Below are 19,603 nucleotides of genomic sequence, written 5' to 3'. Positions count from 1 at the left end.
TCCGCCAGGACGTACAAACCAAGGTTTTGGACATGCCCTTCGACATGAACAACCTGTTTGGGAAGGCGGTTGATGAGTTCCTTCAGGCCATCAAGACAGACACGGAGACTGCCCGGGCACTGGGAGTGCTCCAACAACGACGGCTGTCCTTTCGGAGCTCCGGAGGCAGACAAGGTGTCTCCAAGGGATCCGGCAGTGGCTCCTCCATGTACTGCCAAGCGGTAATATCTTCATCCCAGGAAGCCTACAGGGGACGCGGAGTCAGGTGGTGCCTGTCGTCGTCGACAGGGAGGTCAAGGAGGCAAGGTCGGCCTCCAAACAAGATTGAACCGACCGTGTGGTCGGGCCCCCTCCGAAGCACCCCGGTGGGAGGCCGGCTGGCGAGGTTCGTCAGCGTGTGGGAGTCCATCTCCACTGACCGTTGGGTGCTGGACGCCCTGGCCCAAGGGCACGCCCTCGAGTTTCAGAAGAAGTGCCCTCGCGTTCCACCCGTGGCCCGGAAGGAAAATCACGTCCCTCAACTACTGTTGGAAGTAAGGGCGATGCTCAAGAAGGGTGCCATTGAGCTCGTCCCAAAGAGGCTTCGGGGCTCCGGAGTTTACTCAAGGTACTTCCTTGTAAAAAAGAAGACAGGAGGATGGTGCCCCATCCTGGACCTGCGACGACTGAACAAGTACATCAAGGCACAGAAGTTCCGGATGGTCACCCTCCAGCACGTGCTGGGACAGCTGGAGGAGGGCGATTTCCTGTTGTCGTTGGACTTGGAGGATGCGTACTTCCACATCCCCATTCTAAAAAGACACCGTAAGTTCCTCAGGTTCGTGGTCCAAGGGCGGCACTACCAGTTCAAGGCCCTCCCCTTCGGATTGAAGTCGGCACCCAGGGTGTTCACCAAGTGCCTCACACCGGTGGCAGCGCGGCTTTACCTTCAGGGGATCCATGTCTACCCCTACCTGGACGACTGGCTCATCCGGGCAAGGACAAGGGAGCTCGCCGTGGAGCACACTGCGAAGACCGTCCAGCTGCTCACGGACCTGGGATTCTCCATCAACTTTCCAAAATCCCACCTGGTTCCGTCGCAAGTCGCCCTATTTCTGGGAGCCAAGCTCGACACAGTGGCGCGGCTGGCCTCGCCGTCGGAGGAAAGGACCAGGACCATTCTGGGCAAGCTGCAGCGTCTGCTGGCCACGGACATGGCCAGGGTAAGATCTATCAAGTCCCTCCTCGGGATGATGTCCTCCTGCATTTATCTGGTGCGCCTTTGCAGGCTTCGGATGCGCCCCTTACAAGAGTTCCTCGACGCCCGCTGGGTCCAGTCGACGGGCAGCTTCGAGGACAGGATCACTCAACGAGACGTTCCGTCAGGCGATCCGGTGGTGGGGTACCCGCTCTCATCTGTCGGCGGGCACAGACTTTCAGACCCCAGCTCACCAGGTGACGGTGACGACGGACGCCTCCCTGGAAGGTTGGGGAGCGCACTCTGGAGATCTTCACGTGAGAGGCCTTTGGCTCCTGGAGGAGAATTCACTCCACATCAACATCTTGGAGCTCCGCGCAGTGTTCTGGGCCCTCAGGTCTTTTCTTCCGTCCCTCTTCCATTCACATGCGAACCCTCCCGCCTACCCCTCTGCGGCTCTTCTTCACTTGGTCATACTGCCACTTTACGTGCTACCAAATCTGAGGATGGCTGCCAGATGCAGGGCTTAGGGAGAGGGCAGTCATTGGCTGGGGGCAGTATGACCCAGAGATCAGTGCTTGGTTACTACTAAGAAAGACAGTTCAGAAACGAAACGGATACTGATTTTTTTTTTTCTATACCGAGGATTCCTGGCCTGACGGGGAATATTCATGAGCATGTGAATCCATGCCAGACCCATGCTGGAGAACAACAGTTACAGGTAAGTAACTTGTTCCTTATTTCACCCACGATTTTATTTCCTTCATCAGCATCCCATCTATCTTTGGAATCTAAAGGCAGCAGAGAGAAAGGGAAAGTTGTGTCTATGCATAATGAGTAAGCATTATTCTTACTGTTTAAAGTGGCCATTGGTCTATTATTTATTTTCTATTTTATACAGAATCAAGTCTACTTGCAGGACATGTTACTAATTCAGTGCTGTCCCACAGTGTCAAGTTCTGCGTTCTCATTCGTTTTATTTATAAGCGGTCACACAGTACCAAGTTTCTTATCTTACTTTTGTCCAATGCAACACGTATTTGTCTAGAAATCCGCCTTTATGAACATCCTTCACGTAGAATTGCGAGGATGCCTTATGGCGCCGAAAAACGGAGCGCATGTAAATCTGGCAAAATCCTCCGTGCCTACAATGTCAATGGAGAGAAATAGTTTAATGTTAAACTAATCACTTCTCCTGCACGTCTAGTAATGGCGGCCCGGTGGAAAGAACATAAAGGGGTAGGACGAGGGGGAGAAAGAGGGAAGGGAAGGGGGACAACAGGAAGAGGAAAGACAAAACACTGGGTATGAATTATTTAACAAATCTGACTTGCACGCCGTATGTTAATCCATGCTCACGATTATACGTCTTTACTTAACAAAGGGAGGCAAAATTCCAAAATGACCGCACACCGCTATCAGCCCTACAGATAACGTGTGTATTGGACACTTTTACTAAATTACAAAATATTGGTAAATACTCCCAAAAAAATAAAAATAGAGAGTAAAAATACTTCCAACAAAAAACGGGAGAAAGACGAGTAGAATCTTGCGCTCCGACTTTTACCCTCACAGCTTCATGGATATGTTTGGACCAGTAATGCATGTAGTACCACAGGAAGAAACTACTATTTTAACTGCCTGATTGGATGAAGTAAACCTGTATCTTTTAATGTGCATGAATAATTAGGTGCAAATAAATACTTACAAAAACATTTCAATTTTTCAGTTAAACCATATTTTACTCCTTATAAAATACTCTCATTGGGAATCGGACTTAAATTTTTACTCTCTAAAAAATCATTTTACTCCCAACTTTAAAAAATAGAGAGTAAAATACTCCCACTTCCAAATCTTATCTGTAGCACTGCCGCTTATTGCAGCGGTACGGACATACGGAGCAGGCGAGTCAGCGCTCATGATCTGCATGGATATTAGCGCACGGGGCGGGAGCTTAACTTCCTCCTCCGATCTGTCACACATAGCTTTTCGGATGCTGTAACGAAGGAGTCAAAAGGATCGAATTTCTGCCTATATTTATAGTGCACATACTTGAAAGCAAACGTGCTGTAGTCATGTGATGTCTTGGCTATCGCAGATGATTTTTAAATTAAATGAATGACCGAAAAATAACTAATTCGAAATGCTCTATAAATGAGACAGACCAGACAGGGTAATTTAAGCATGAGTCAGGGCTGCAACATATGTTGTTGTCTACAAAACCGATGTAACACTCACAGGAACTGTTTAACAGGCTCATCCTCTTGTTTGCACTTTAACAAAATGTTCTACCCAGGGGTGAGCAGACCATAAAGGAAGGAGTAAACCTTCAGTGTGTCATTCATCAGACGTTGCAACATCATTTACTTAAAGGATACCAGGGTCTCAAGGACTAGGACCATTATGTCAATAAAGAGTTCCACTCAACGGCTAATACTCTTATAGTACAGAACATCACCAAGCCTGAATTCTAATAGCCCCTACATTAGATGAACAACTGAGCTATTCCTGGTTAACAAGCTCCTCCAATGCTAACTCCCCACATACTATAGGAATACCTGGCAGCATACCAGAATCAACCTTATCCAAATCAGAAGGATCTGGTCTCAGATCCTGCAGCGCCATTTTCTTTGTGCACTTAATGCCAATACTTAATTTAAGTGGCTCTTATTAGGCAGTGAGGTCGCAGATACTTGGACTACCATACTATAGGGGACAAAAATCAGCGTCCCATAATTATGACTATTTTGGGAGACCCTTTGTAATGCCCATGCCAGAAATCTGATTGATGATGGTGGGTCAGATGAGATTAGGTTGTAGGGTGGTTTGTTTTGGTTTGGGGGGGGGGTCAGTGACATTTGGTGCTGGGTGAGGTAGGTAAGGTAAGAAGATAGGTGAGTATTTTTGGTTGAGATGATGTATGAGGAATGAGGTGAATGGAGTTTCTGTGAGGGAGAGGTTTTGAAGTGATGTTGTAAGTAGGTGAGGGTGTTTGAAGTTGCAGGGGTGTGTAGTTTAAGGTGGGGTGAGGGAGCTGGGCTCACTGAATGATGTGAGGGTGAGGTGGCGTTAGGTTGGCCTGAATATAGTGAGGTGATGTATTGTTTGTTAGGGATAAGGTGAAGTGGTGCGGTCTATTGAGGGTGGGATGTGTGTGGTGAGGTGGTGTGAGGTTGCAGGTAGGAGTGTGAAGTGAGGTTGGGTGCTTGGTGCTCAATGTAAGATGAGGTTATGTGCGGATGTTTAACTGAGTACCCAACAATCCCATTGCTTAAGTTGAGTGAGATTTAATAGAAACCAAAACATAGTTTCGTTCAACCGCATATAATCCATCCAAACTTTCTAGCAGCTAGATAGCTATGTGAAGTAAAGGCTCTCTGCAGACAGCCTGCTTGAGAAAGAAGATCCAAAGGTAGGATCCTCCTGTCCCCTGCACACTTTCTAATACTTACAAAACAAAAGTAGTTAAAAAATATTTCCATAATATGTAATAGTTGATCAATATTCATCCAATTTTTATAAACAAAATATAGATTTTTAACTGTAAACGAAATTGAAAAGAACAATTGAGAGCCCCGAGTTTATCGTTCTACAAGAAAAAAGGGAACGTTTGAGGCCAAGCTCTCAATCGATGCCACGAATCGGTGGTGGAATGCGTCAGCTTCCTCTGAATGGCGTGAACCACGAAGGCAAAAATGTGGAGCCTGTGGCGGACTCGGTGGCTGCTGGTGTATCCAACCTACGGAAAGCCGATTACCATCAGCCGGAAGCGTCAGAGAAAAAACAAACTAGCAGGAAAAGACACAAAACAGCTCGTCCTGTGGATTCCACCTTGACGATCAAATTGATGTTGGAGAGATTGGAGTCTGGTGACAAATTAATTTTGAATCGATCAAATGTTTTAAGACTGCTTCACCACGTACCTCGCCTACGATCACTAGGCTCTAAAGATCTAAAAATCGTTGAATTTCCTGACGAATCATGTAATGACAAGGTGATTCTGCATGTTAACTCCAGCATAATTGCAAATGTAATTTTGGAAGCAGGTGAAGAGTTACTGTCCCTGGGGTTCGATACTTATAAAATAATGGAACCCGAAAGGTGCAAAAAATCAGAGCCGTATGCTGCATCAGACGCACCTTGGGACACTCAAAAGGCTAATTTAAGTTTTATTAAGAGTTCACAAAAAACTGAGCCAATAACAAAGTCTGAAGGGACAGCTTTGCTGGAGTCAGCCGGCCCACAAAGTAGGGCCATCTGCACCTGTATTCCAAAGAGTGATGGCAGTCGAGCAGGAGGTGGTGTCCAGAACAAGTCCCAAGGAGAAAATTAAAATTACCATAAACAGTGGCAGATCAGTCAATGAGACTGCCCCAGATCTAACAAGTAGCCTACTGGGCAATGCAAACATCCAAGACGGGAATTGGCTGGCCACGGCGTTGAACGCCAAATCTCGCAGCTAATGCCCGAAGGCCAGCGCGGTAAAGCTCTGTTCCTTTGCCTCATGGAATATGCGTGGTTTTATGCACTTGTTAAACGACGACTGGCTTCATGATCTACAATTAGTTTGTCTCCAAGAAACTTGGATGTGCGAAATGCCAGTGATCTCCGAATTTGAATGTGCATTGAATCCAGCTATTAAGGCAGAAAAGGGGCGACCTATAGCTGGCCTGTTAACCATGATCAAACGGTCTTCAGGCTATTGGTTGTTAAATTCAAAGAACCATATGCCTTATATTCAAGTCTGCGAGATTGGTAAAACCAACGCCTCGTTAAAAGTGTTGGACGTGATTCAAGTAATAAATCTGTATTGGAATCACTGATGGACCGTTACGTACCCATTCATTGTTCAAGTAACATCAATAATCAATAACCTGCTTGAATCAAGCAGAGGGGTTGGGATGATAGTATGTGGTGATTTAAACATTGATTTTTTCAAACCACAGAATCCCACTAAAGTACAACTTGCCAAAGACTGGTCAGAAGAGTTGAACGCAAGAGGTCTATCAATGTTAAATGGTTGTACGCAAGGGGACATCCCGGCTAAGTCCACATGGCATCGGGAAGGCCAATCGTCAATCATTGACTACGTCTTCATATCGGACACAATGCATGTCAGGGTTAATTCGCTGAAAGTTCGTGTAATGGAAAAGAGCGATCACGAAATGTTGGAATTAAAATTCCAAGTCTCAGTACTCGAGCAAAGTCAGAAATGGGGAACAAAGGTCCTGGTGGAATCAAACCGCTTAAGAGTGAGGCTGGATGAACAGGACGTGTTGAAGATATGTACCCAATTTCAAACGAACTAAAGGCTAAAAACCTTGGGGTCATCTTCGACTCCACACTCTTTCTCTCATCACATATCTGACGTCTCTAAGAAGTCGCACTACCAGCTTCACCTCCTCAGAGGTATCCTTCCTTTCCTCTCCTTCCCCCAGAAGCTCACTGTCTCTAGAGCCCTGGTTCTCTCGAAGCTGGACTACTGTAACAGCCTCTATCTAAATCTGCCTGCCTCTACTCTCCGCCCTTTGCAACTCATCCAGAACAGGAATGCGAGACTTGTCCTTGGCCTCAGGCCCAGGGATCGTATCTCTCCAGGACTGAAATCGCTACACTGGCTCCCAGTGGCTGCGAGGATTAAGTTCAAAACCCTCTGCACAAGGCCTTCTGGGGCCTCGGTCCAAAATACCTTCAACTCTCTCTTCCTAAATATCTTCCTTCTCAAGCTCTTCGCTCATCCACCTCTAACTCCCTCAGGGTCAGCCGCTTCTCCAAGCAACGAGTTGGGGGTAGATCTCTCTCCGCAGCAGGGGCCTCCCTCTGGAACAGCCTTCCTGCCGCCCTGAAACTTGAGGAGAAAAATCTCCGGTTCCGGAAGCACCTCAAAACCTTCCTCTTTGCCTCCGCTTTCTCTTCCCCTCTCCCCTGTTAATATTACTGAAACTGCACTGAATTTGCAACGGGGCCACTCACCTATCCCGTCCGTGGCCCTGCCACTCTCCCCTGCACTGCCTCCCTGGCAACCCCTGCACTGTGGGACTGTCTCTGTATCCTTACAGCCCCCCCTCCCAGCACTTGTCTGCACTTAGCTTGCACTTGCCACCAGCTGGCCCTTATTATTTATCTTGTTTCTACTAAACCTGTACTGCACTTCTCCTCTCCCTTTCCCCCTTGCACTTTTCCCTTCCCCTCCACCCTGCACTTGCGCGATCTGAATGACACCTGGCCTAGTAGGATCGTTGTCTGTCTCCCCTTGTCCCCCCCCCCTGCCTCGTCGCGCCTTGATACACTTGTCTATAGGCGCGTTATAAATGCCATATCATATCATATCATATCATATGAACCCGGAGGAGCTCGAATATGCTTCCTTACTGTCTCAATTTAAAGCAAAAAACATTGGGCTGAATAATTGGTCATTTCAGAAGAAGCATTGCTTCGACTTGACGGTGATGCACCGAAAAAGAACGATGAGAGCCGAAATCCGGAAAAACAAGCAAGGGCCGAAGAGTGAAATAATGTCGAGGAATAGAGCGACTAAACAATATTATAAAAACTGGATTAAAAGCCATAAATTCCTATTAAATCAAAAAGATGCTGAAGACATGCTGAAGACCCTAATAAACAAGAACAGTGGGGAGTTTTGGCGAATTATCAAATGCATGGAAGCGCCGCAGGAGGCCTTACAAGTGTGCTTGGTACCTGAAATCGAGTGGGTGCAGCATTTTACATCACTATACTATAAAAATCCTGCTTCCAATCCTCCAGCACAAGATTCAACACCATGGGACTTACATTTCGTGAGGGATGATATTCGAGAGGCTATCATGAGAGCTAAAAACTATAGGGCTCCTGGCCCGATGGGCTGTCGAATTTCATGATCAAACAGTGCCCTGAATTCTGGACTGATTTATGCTTCGACCTATTTGCAAGAATCAACATGCATCGGCAGTCGCCAACCTCATGGAAAACAGGAATAATTGTTCCAATCTTCAAGAAAGGCAACAGAATGTCACCTAAGAATTATCGACCTGTGGAATTGCTCGATGTCCTGGGCAAGATTTACGCCTCCTTGCTCCAAAAAAAATCAATTGGGCTCGGTCATTTAAGAGTGGATGAAAGATCGGCAGTTTTTGTGAAATATGTTGGATGTTCCCTGATCCTGCTGGTCTTAAATTTATTGAAAATGGAAGCTTTGCGGGCAAATACGAAAGTCTATCTTGCTTTTGTCGATTTTTTTTTTTTCCAGTGCTTTCAATATGATTGATCGTGAGTTACTTTGGCAAAAGCTGGGGTTGTGGGGCTGTCCTCCAGGCCTATTAGAGGCCATTAAAGAGCTTCACACGGATACGTCCATCGCAATCCGTTTAGACCAATCGGGTTCTCTGTCTGCTCAGATCAAGACCACAAGGGGGTTAAACAGGGTTGTCTGTTGGCAGCCGCAATCTTTAGCCTTTTCATCTCAGACATCGGTGAGGCAATAAACTCAGTAAGGGCGTTTCCACCTAAGCTCCACTTATCTCCGATAAGCTGGATGTTGTATGCTGATGATTTAGTTATCTTAGATTTAACCCCGATCGGTTTACAACGTAAACTTGAGGCAGTCCAAGGGTATGTGAACGCGAACAATCTGAAAATCAACACAGCAAAGAACGAAATACTGGTGTTCCAGAACTTAAGAGCAACACAGAAGACAATGGAGTCAAAGTTTGTGTGGAAACTTGGTCAAGACCAATTGCGTATAGCAAAAAGTGTAAAATACTTGGGAATGATATTGAACTCTAGCATCTGTGATGACCCTTGGACAGTCGAATCAAAGAGGAAATGTGGCCAGTTAGCATGTCAGGGTCTACTGCTACATAGAAAGTTCAGACGATTTTGTATGCGACCCCTGCGAAACTTCTCTGAACAGAAAGTGTCGCCGATCCTAACATACAGTGCGGAGAACGCTTTTGGATGCTCATCTAATCATTGGGCATCGCTAGAACACATGTTCTGGACCAAAGCCTTAGGTATACCAATTGGAATTTCGACAGCCTGCATAAGATATGAACTTGCCTTAATTTCGTTGCATGCTCGGATCAGCTGGAACCAATTGGCCCTATTTCGGAAATCCAGAGCGGAGGAAGGAATCTTACAATTTCAAATACTGCACAACGCGCCTTCGAGTGGTTCAGACATTCTCTCTCTATGGGTGAAACGTTGTGAAGATCTCTTGCTAGCATACAACATTTGCTTGGAAACCCTTCATTGAAATCCCACGGCGGCAAAAGTGAAGATCTGGCGTGCCGATTGGGTGATCACGTGCAGTGAGCGTTAGTCCGCTAGTGCTATGAAAGACTCACCTGCTGAAGCAAGAGGCTTTAATGTGCTACAAAAATATCTGCATCTATTTCCAAATCCAAAAGCCCGAAGACTCTTCATGCTGTTCCGCTTAAACGCTATTAAAACCAAAGGGCGGTCCAGCCACTGGCCATGTAACACAGGATTGAATCTATCTTGCCGTTTTTGTGATAAAGAAGTTGAATCACTTAAACATCTTGTGCTATTCTGCCCTGAACTGAAAGATGTAAGATCAATTCACCTGGGCCGGTGGAATGATGATCATCCAACTGTGTGTGCGGAAGAATGGTGGTTGAGAATGTGGATCGGCTCCGACATGAAGCTAATTATGCCTTTAACATCCTTTCTGGCCTCAATTGAAGAGAGATTAAATATGTTCGATCAGCCGCAGTCCGAAGGTCCTATACAAAATTAAGATGACTCATTTAAGTTGAATAAGTTAGATCATTATGACAAGGGAGGTGGGGACGGATGATGATGATATTTGTTTGTGTCGACTGTATTGTTTTGTGTAATTTTTAAAGGTTTGAATTTCAACCAATAAAATAAAAAATATTTTTTAAAAAGAACAATTCTCGAGTCCGATTTCAGTAGCTGACGCGTTTCGAGGTCTGTAACTCTTCTTCCTGAGCCTTACAGACTGTGGGAAAAATGTCATACTAAATGACATGTCAAGTAAATGTTGATTCTATAAAGTTAATCAATTTCAAGACATTATATTCCAACAGTGGCTATACATCCATAACTCCAACTAATGTAGTTCAATGATGAATTATGTATCAAATGTAGTTAAATAATTCGCTAATGGAGTCATCTGAATGTGTCCGAATAGACATTTAACAAGCCTCTTAATACCTGAATTGTTGAGAGGTACAACTTCACTTCCATAATTCTAATATCGCTTGAGTCAAAAAAACTGGTAAAAAAAATGTAGGTGCTCACCAATATCATATAGTCACAATTTCAAGATACTGGCTATCTATTCGAATGATTGACACAGGAACACATTCTGACAATGCTGAGTTTAAATACCTAATCTTAATATTGTTATTACCAATTTTATAGTTGCACTTTTGGGATTTTGATCCTCCATCAGGCAAGCTTTTTTTCAATGTGCATATGGCCGTGCTTTACCATCATGAGCGTTAAGACAAGTGAAACTCATTAACAGGAAAAAAGCATTATTAGCTCACTGCTTTTCAGCAATTGGTATCTCCCCACAGCAGGCTGGCACTGACTTGATGGCTCTAGCGTGAGGCAGGCAGGGAACAGGAATGGGTGAGAAGGGTGGGGAAGGGAGACGAGGGGTGAACGGGGACACATGCTCACAAAAGCCTGAGCAGAAGCAGATACAGGGGAACAGAACTTGCTTCCATACTTACTTCTGATTGGCTCACTTAGTCAAGCAGCCCCTCGTTGATTTGAATTACGGAATGTACAGGAAATAGTGATAGAGCCAAGGCTCGTCAGTCAGAAGTGTTGTCTGTTGCCAAAAGAGTATCATTGAGGTCTCTGCCCTCATCAGCCATCAGTTTTCCTACATGTAAAGGGTGCCAGTGAGTCAGAGGGCTTCAAATGCATTCAATTATGGAATCATAAAGAAAGTTAACTCGTATATAAAAAACATTTCTGGCCTCCCACTCCATTGAAGAGGAATAATTCTGAGCATATAAATCTAGGGAGCATTCCATGCTGGTGAGCTATTAAAACCGGTAATGTTTTCCAAAGCACAACGTTTTCTGGCCGTTGCACATTTCTAACCCACTTGCCAGTTTAAAATTAAATTCAGTTGATGTAAGATGTTGAATTGAAGAAGCTGCATTTTCTATGCTAGACTTATGCAAGATCCTAGGTGATAGTAATTGGAGTTATTGTGCTAGTAGGCAGCATGACCTTACAATGATCTTGAACCAGAAAAGCGATGGGTAGAAGGTTGTGAATAAATCTGAACCACTGGCACTGCTCTGGGCAACCTTCAACACCACCTTTTTATAGCCCGTCTGCGCCATTGCAAAAGCGGTCCACCCGTATGCAAATCAGTCAGGTACTGCCTCCAGTGGTAGCAGCCCAGCCCGAACTGCTAGGTCAGATCCCCTCTGCATGGAAAGACAAGCAACCCCAGACATGTTTCAGCCTTTTTGGGCCATCAACCTTTGGTTTTGCTTTCGTCTCCCCGAGGGTGTCGGGTATGCCCAAATGTGGCTCCGGAGTCTGCTGGGCCTACAAACCCAAGCTACTCCTCACTGAGGCCCAATAAGGCCAAAACATGTCTGGTGATGCTTGTGGTCTCGTGCACAAGGGATGTGACCTAGAAGATAGGGCTGGATTGCCCCTTTTGGGGTGGGACCAAGGCTGATTTGCATATGGTAGTTCCCCTTCTGTAATGGCTTGGCAGGCTGAAAAACGATGGTCTGGAGGGCTGCTCAGAGCTGTGCCCGTGGTTATGATTTATTCAAAACCTTCCAGCCATCAATTTTTGATTTTGCTTTATAACTAGCTTTACATACATTTTTTTCGTAGCAAATGGTCAAAAGGCCATAAATTCAAGAAGTCCTTTCTTCTTGTGTTACCGCTGCTGCTGGCTGGATGTACTATGTGAATTGAAATGGAGGTTTTTGGGCAGTGTGATGAGAGACTCAGGGGGATCTGTTATCTCTCGGCTCAATCAAATATTTTGTTAACTTGACAAATCCACTTAATTCCAAAGCCTTCCTTGCAGTGTGTGCTGGGTAGAGCTACTTGTGTTTTTCTCCATCGTACCCGTGCTAGCAACTTTAATTTTGTATTTCCATTCAGAGGAAGAATTTGGATCTGTCTCCCCAGCCAGCCTCAGCAACATCCAGCGGCAAAACCCTTCCCGTTCCGGTACAGGTTTCCTTTCCACTTTCAGGGGCACATGGGGCAGGGGAGCCTGGGTATGGGTTGGAGTTGGTTTTAGAAGGGGCATTCACATCTTAAGGGTGACATTTTCCTTTTGATGATCCTGCGCCCTCAATGAAGCGGGGCTGATCATAGTTGACTTGCAGCATGAAATCACACTTAATGACTTGTTTCTATAGGTGCCTGTGTAAGCACGCAAGTTTGAGAAAACCTGATTCCTCTGTGAGTAGTGGGCATTCACCACAGCTGACCGCGCTATACACAAAAAACCTCTAGCTGCACTCAAACATCATCACTAGACTTAAAATCATACATTTTAGCAGCACATTATATCATATTTGCAAACTGCTCCAATTGTCGTTTGTTCGGTTCAGTCACGTTTTTGCACTCCTTTGTAAAAGGGTTTTCTGTCCTTGGGCTAATTTGTCAAATAGTAGACCTGAAAATAAGGACATGTTTTCTGTAGTTTTTTGGGGTTTCATTCTTCAGCTGTACTTGCTGCGCAGAAAGTTGATTTGCTACTTTTATAAGAATTTTAAAGCAGTCTTACAAGAAATCGCAGAGAAAAGGAGACAACAAGAGTTTGGTAGCCCATGCATTCGTCAATAGTGTTTTTGTGCAGTGACGATAAACTTCAGTAGTGCTGGGTGATGACTGTGTGATTCACTTTGGTGATGTAGGTACAAGATGAGCAGCTATCTATCCCTTCTCCAGCAGGTGCTTGCAGTGCAGATTTAGGATCAATGGTTGTCAGGTTGAACGAAATATGATTTCATTGTTGTTGGTTTACTGAGTGTGTCACATGTTCTGTGCTTTCTTTTTACAGAAGCGGAAAGTTGATGCGTTGTCTCCTGCTACCCCTGTGCTGGTCCCCCAAGAGACTGCACCATCCTCGGCCTTTGCACAGGTAAGAGCTGCGCCAATGTCCACTAAGTGGGAGGAAATGCTGCATCTGCTGGCTGGCTCATGCAGGCAAGGCGTGCAGAACATGCGTTTAAGAGGTAGAGCACTAGGAACCTCCGGTCCTGCCTCTGGCGAGTGCAGATTTAATTTGTTATTTTGACATTCTAAAATTCTACATCATGGGAGCAGGCTTCCTGATGTACTTTGTTTCAATTTTTTCACTCAAATGGGGGGAAATTACGTTTTTTTTAAACTGTGTTGTAATGGAAGGGGTTTCTGCCTGAATGTGCAGAGTCAAACCCTCTTGATTGATGCGACAGACTTAATATTTCTCTGTCAAAAATGTAGTTCTTTTTTACTTTCTCTCTCGAATATATCCCTTACTTCAATTCAGTGGGAAAACTTAAATCTCCATACTTCCATGCAAAAATCTCCATACCAGACAATCCAAAATGTTGGCATGTATGCATAGGTCCCTTTAAGAATTACTTGCCTAGTTTCACCGAAAGGTGAAGCAATTTAATTTCCTGTGAACTTAAATCTGGAATTGGCAAGAATCGTATGTATTTATTGTTTGCTTGTTGGGCGCTTATGCAATAAGAATATAGTGTTTCAAAGCGCCCATTTGGGAAGTTAAACATTCCATGCTTGTAATATGCAGTCAATATCTGGTTAACAGGTGCCATTAGCAACCAGGGCGGTAGCCAATCTCCTCACTCAAATTTGGTTTGAACCTAATAATCCACCCACATTGGCCTTTCACGCCCCCCCCCTTTCTCTGCCTAGTTCCCAACCACTCTGCTGCACTCGTTTCCATCTATCGTCCTCCCTCGTTCTTGACTGTTGTCCTAGCCCTCTACGACCCTTCTTGCTTTAATACACCAGCCCCCCGTGCCCTGGAACTAGAAGAGGGGCTCCATGCTGAGACCCTTCCTCCATTTCTACCAAACGTATGCCTGTCACAGTTTTTTATTTATTTACTTACTTTCTTAAGCACATTGTTAGCATCTCAGAAATTGGCCTTGGAGGGCTTTAACAAAAATACCTGCAATGGGCTTGATCAGCCAGCAACAGCACCAGGATCCGGCATTGGGGCCCTTGCTTCACTCTGGCTTATAATACTGGAATCGGACCGTTACTGGTCATAACAACCCACTGCTGCATGGGTTCTTGCTAAGTTGCAGCATTATTATTCTAGCATTGTTGGCAAACAGGATCCCTGGAGACATCATAGCTGTCTGGAAAAACATTTGACAGGTTGACGTAAACAGTGTCGGTAAAGTTGTTACCTTGGTGCCTAAGGTAGTGCTTGATTGTTTAATTTCAGTGGCTTCAGTGTCCTGCCCTTTTCACGTGGTGAGATTTCATAAGGAAGGTGATTATGAACGACTGTCATGATTTACTATTTCACTTGCTGGCCTCAAAATTCCACATGTGGTGCTAGCAAACTAACTAGGAGAAATTAAAATAAGGCACACCGAGATTAGAAGGACTGTAAAAAGGCCTCATTGATCACTTCATTGAAGGAGGTAAATGATGAGAATGCAGTGTACCATGTTGGATCAATCAGGCAGGCAGAAAAAGAGGCTGAAATCTATGTATTTGAAGTTTTGTTTTTCACTAAATTTGCGGTACAACTGCTTCAGAGCAGTATGTTTGGTGGCAAAATTACATTCAATCACAGTGCAACCTATTACTATATTACTCAATGGGAAGCAAAATAGCACAGCAAGTGAATAAAAAGGCAGCATCGAAGAGAAAAAGTTAAGCAGAGAATCAGGAAATGGCCAAACCAAGCTTCAAGTCTGTAGCAGAATTTTTTGATCTGGCGGGAGATTGGGCCACTGTTTGGAGCCAAACGCCAGTATGTAGCTTTCTTCAGATGTTTTGTGGGCCTAAAAGGTTACTCCACTGAAACCCATTTGAAAGTTTTCAGTGATGGAATCCCTGAGAGAGCAAATGAGTTGTACTGCCTTGTTTTGTAGGGGTTGTTGTTGGATATCAGTGTCTTTGTTTAAGGCCCTTGTAGACCGTTGTAATAATCTCATGTCCGGACTTTGCCTAGGAATAAGATATTTCTCAATTGTTTTTATGACTATTGCATTCCTCCTGAATCAGCATTTCAACAAAAGGAAAGATGATCTACTGCAGAGCCCCATAGTACAGCATTAAGAATCATTCTTATCCAGCTCTACTCTCACTATCACTATCCACCTGAGGTAATTTTCCAATGGCATGGGGTAGGCACCAAGAAGATGTCTGACAGGCAAAGGGACTGGTTGGCTGTGCTTAAGCTTGACAAGGAGGCTTTGGAAAGACTTACCAATTCACAAGCAATTAAGATATTCTCCTAAAACTGTTAAACAGTACAGAGGCCACAAAGGAAAGTGCCAGTTTGTTTTTTGATTGAAACTATCCAGCACAGTGCTTTTGGCAAATGGTGTCCCCCAGTTCAGGAGTTCCATGTTGTATAAAAGTTCGATGTAGAATAATCTCAAATAGAAAATGGATTAATGATTTAATGAGTGATGTGTACACGGCTGGCCAGAAGCAGGTTTCAGGGAAGGGCTTAGTAGAGTGGACCACTGCTTCCTTCTGAGAACCATCGTGGAGAAATACGGTAAGGTTAAGGGAGGGAGATTATTTTGGCTTTTTTCAGATTTGGAGAGACCATCTGATTTGATTGATAGACATATCTTGTGGCAAAATTTGCATTTTATTGGGTCCCTAGTTTATTAAATATTATCTGAATGTGACACGCAGACATCTCACCGTCTGTCCCATGTGGAAGATGGGGGAATTAAAGGTCAAAAGCAGAGATGTTAGTTGGCACCAATGTATTCCTTTCAGACTTTGGGCCTCATCATGAGCTGGGCGGTATCCCGGCGGTATTACTTCCGAGATACTGCCCGGGCTAATAGCGTTACCGCCAAACCCTCCGATCACAGGTTTGGCGGTAACGGTAATTCCCCATTGGGTCCCGAAAATGGGAATTTTCCCGGCCCATTTACCCCCAGCTGAGAGCTGGGGGTAAATGCAGCCAAACCTGTGATTTGGCAGACCCTTAAATGCGGCGGTAATAGCGTTACCGCCGCATTTAAGGGTTACCGCCAAACTCGTGATGAGGCTGTTTGACTCTAGTACTTCTCTTAGAAAAGTTAACCCACCCTCTCTGAAGGATACATTTTATAGCAGACTTCTTTATGCTGCTGACACACCCATTTTGGCTCAACGCCGGCAGGTCTGCAACAGGGCCTGCTATAAACTAATATTTGGGAACTATAGTTTTAAATGAAATATGACCAAATGATGTTGTTCGGGAGAAAGGTGAAACCTTGTAGCTGTTTTTATTTATTTATGTAGAGGTGAGGAGATAGTCTCAAGTTAATTTGAGCCTTCTCTTCTCAAAGAGTGCTGCTTGGGTCAAGCATTTTAAGAAGACAGCTGAAAGGGCATTATTAGGTTTTAAAAGGCTTTTCAAAATGTTATTTGAAGCCTGGGTCATTCAGATCCACAAGTGCCTGGAGGTTTATAAGGCAAAGGTATATTCCATGATTTTTTATGGCAGTGAAATCTGTGGTGGTTTGAATGGTCATGTCCTGGAGGGGTTGCAAAATAAATTCCTGTGCCAAATAGCAGGTCTCCCTCCAGGTACACCTTGCAGCGCTTTATGAGCTGAATTATTTGTATTCAGTTTGAAGATTTTGGTCAAGTTAAAGATTTGTAACTTATTTTTTTAAAGCACATTCAGGATTTCCTGCAAATCATAAAGTGAATTTCAGTGTGTGATTGCAGCCTACCCTGATCAAGAAGAATTCTTATACTATGGAGGATTTTAACGCACCGTCCATTTGTAATGGGGAGTGGGATATAACCAAATTTGGCACATTAAGTCAACTCAAAATAGCTTTTAAAGCAAGAGCTTGTCTGATGGGGCGAGAGGTACATGTCCAAAATATACATAAGCTGCCCTCATAGAAGACGGCCAGGTGAAATCTGTGAAATAAGATCCCAGAATGCAGGAGGCCAATGCTGAAAGTTACGTTTAAATTTACCAACCCTCAATAAATGAAGAAGCTGTGCATGAGGAAGCACAAAGTGTGCCTGCAAAATGCGGGTCAATTGAGATTTGGTTCAATTTCTGTTAATTTGTCATTGTTTCAGTGTTTGGCATAAGCCTGGGCATGCATTGAAGCTATGTTTTTTATATAATTAATTGTAAGTGTCAGGTTTTTATATATAGCTTGAATATATTAAAGGGATACTCTAGTAAAAAATTTTATTTCAAAAATAGATAGGCCACATTAAAAAAAAAAATACTAGCATCCTCCGTTTTAAAACTTCCTATGTAAAATTTTGAGCTATTCAAGCTCAAAATTCGAAAAAGCAAGCACAGGGGCGCCGCCATTTTGTGAAATGGAGGCCCTCCTGTGCTGGCTTTTGCTTTTGCGGCACTAATGAAGGAAAAGCCAGCCAGCTGTAGTAAACAAAGTCTACCGCTGGGTGGCTTTCCCTTCATTAGTGCCGGGACTCGGAGGACGCGGACCGGAGACCAGAGCAGGAAAGCTGCAGCTGAATCTCGGTAAGTGCTATACAAAAAATAAGCACTAGCTGCGTTTTTTTTTCTAAGTTTTCCGGGCTGGAGGAGCCCGGAAAACTTAGAAATAAAACCGCAGCTTTAAAAACGTTGTATTTATGTTTGCGGTCGCTTTTGAAGCGACCGCAAACATAAATACAACGTTGTGTTTGAAAACGCTGCGGTTTTTCTTTCCAAGTTTCTCAGGCTCCTCCGGCTTGGAGGAGCCTGAGAAACTCGGAAAGAAAAACCGCAGCGTTTTCAAACACAACCGCGTGTGTTTCTGCCTGCTGTGGCTATCACTTTGGGTCTTCGGTGCTCCCAGGGGAGCACCGAAGACCCAAAGTGAAAGCCACAGCAGGCAGAAACACACGCGGTTGTGTTTACATGCCGCGTAGTGTTTCTACCTGCAGCTGATTTCCCATTTGGGGCTCTCGGGCTCCCCGTGGGGAGCCCGAGAGCCACAAATGGGAAATGCTACGTTGTCTGCCTGAATCTTCTTTTCCATTTGGGGCTCTCGGGCTCCCCGTGGGGAGCCCGAGAGCCCCAAATGGAAAAGCAGATTCAGGCAGACACAACGCGGTTGTTTTCCGCAACGCCGCGTTGGGTCTGCCTGAATCTGCTTTTCCATTTCCACTACTACTGAGGTCTCATCCCTTAAGCACCTGAACACCATGGCCTAGAGCAACTGGCGAGCAACAATTTAAGGCTCCGCGAGCAACATGTTGCTCCCGAGCTACACGTTGGGGATCACTGCTCTAGGCCATGGTGTTCAGGTGCTTAAGGGATGAGACCTCAGTAGTAGTATAGCCAGGATAGAGTCCTGGACTGTGCGAGAATGTTGGCAAATGAGCCTGCAATGTAGATGCAAGATTTGAGTTTTTGCCACTATGCACATTATTTTTCAGTACATGCCGTTACTTATTATAGTAGTATCATTGTTAAAATCCTGTCATCTTCAGATATTTTGCCAAGCTGCCAAATGTGTTAATGAGCAAAATAATTGAACCATGTTCCCATGTTTGTGTCATGGAGAAAATTGTCATATTTTGTTCCTTTGTACAGTTAGTAGCAGGATAATCGACATATAATTGGCATGCATGCTCGCTCAACTTCCCTTTATTAAATAATTTGTGAAGGCCCTGCTTTTTGTACAAGGGTTTGCGTTTGATTCCACCATGCACTAAAGTTATCTGAAATATTACTTTTAGTGTCACCTCCATTTATTATTAAATAGTTTCTTAGTGGAAAAATTGTCACAGTTTGATACTCTGTCCATCTGGCATGCGGATAATGGGCAGTTCTCCAGCATGGGGTCTGGCATGGATTCACATGCTCATGAATATTCCCCGTCGTCAGGCTGGGAATCCTCGGTAAAGAAAAAACCAGTATCAGTTTCGTTTCTGATCTGTCTTTCGTAGTAATAACCAATCACTGGTTTCTGCGTCATACTGACCACAGCCAATGACTGCCCTCTACCTAAGCCCCGCCTCTGGCAGCCATCTTCAGATTTTTACCGCACGTTCATGTGTTGGGATCCTCGTGCTATTGCTCTCGAGCGTTAGTGCTATTTTTCGCGCTTTTTCACAAAAAACTTCGATTCTTTCGGTCAAAAGAGCCTCAAGCTCCACCGATCCTACATCCGATCAACGGGGACCCGTGTCGGATTCGTCTGTGCCCCTCAAGGGTGAAGATTTCGTCGAGCTACACTTCGGAGGACTGCAGAA

At 44.7% G+C, this 19,603-nt stretch overlaps 1 protein-coding gene across 2 annotated transcripts in view; it reads left to right on the top strand.

Moving 5' to 3' along the window:
• The window catches only part of KAT5 (lysine acetyltransferase 5), an 804,909-nt gene that overhangs the window by 161,594 nt on the left and 623,712 nt on the right, over positions 1 to 19,603 (top strand). Inside the window, exons 5-6 of one of the 2 annotated variants that reach the window (XM_069644820.1) lie at positions 12,314 to 12,382; positions 13,224 to 13,304. In XM_069644820.1, the coding sequence (XP_069500921.1) occupies positions 12,314 to 12,382; positions 13,224 to 13,304 (150 nt within the window). The remainder of the gene's footprint in view (positions 1 to 12,313; positions 12,383 to 13,223; positions 13,305 to 19,603) is intronic. The other variant, XM_069644821.1, reaches the window with a different exon arrangement.

This window comes from Ambystoma mexicanum, chromosome 2p (assembly GCF_040938575.1).
Source record: "Ambystoma mexicanum isolate Mex_15411 chromosome 2p, UKY_AmexF1_1, whole genome shotgun sequence".
NCBI classification, from domain to species: Eukaryota; Metazoa; Chordata; class Amphibia; order Caudata; family Ambystomatidae; genus Ambystoma; species Ambystoma mexicanum.
This window is presented reverse-complemented; position numbering and strand designations above follow the sequence as displayed.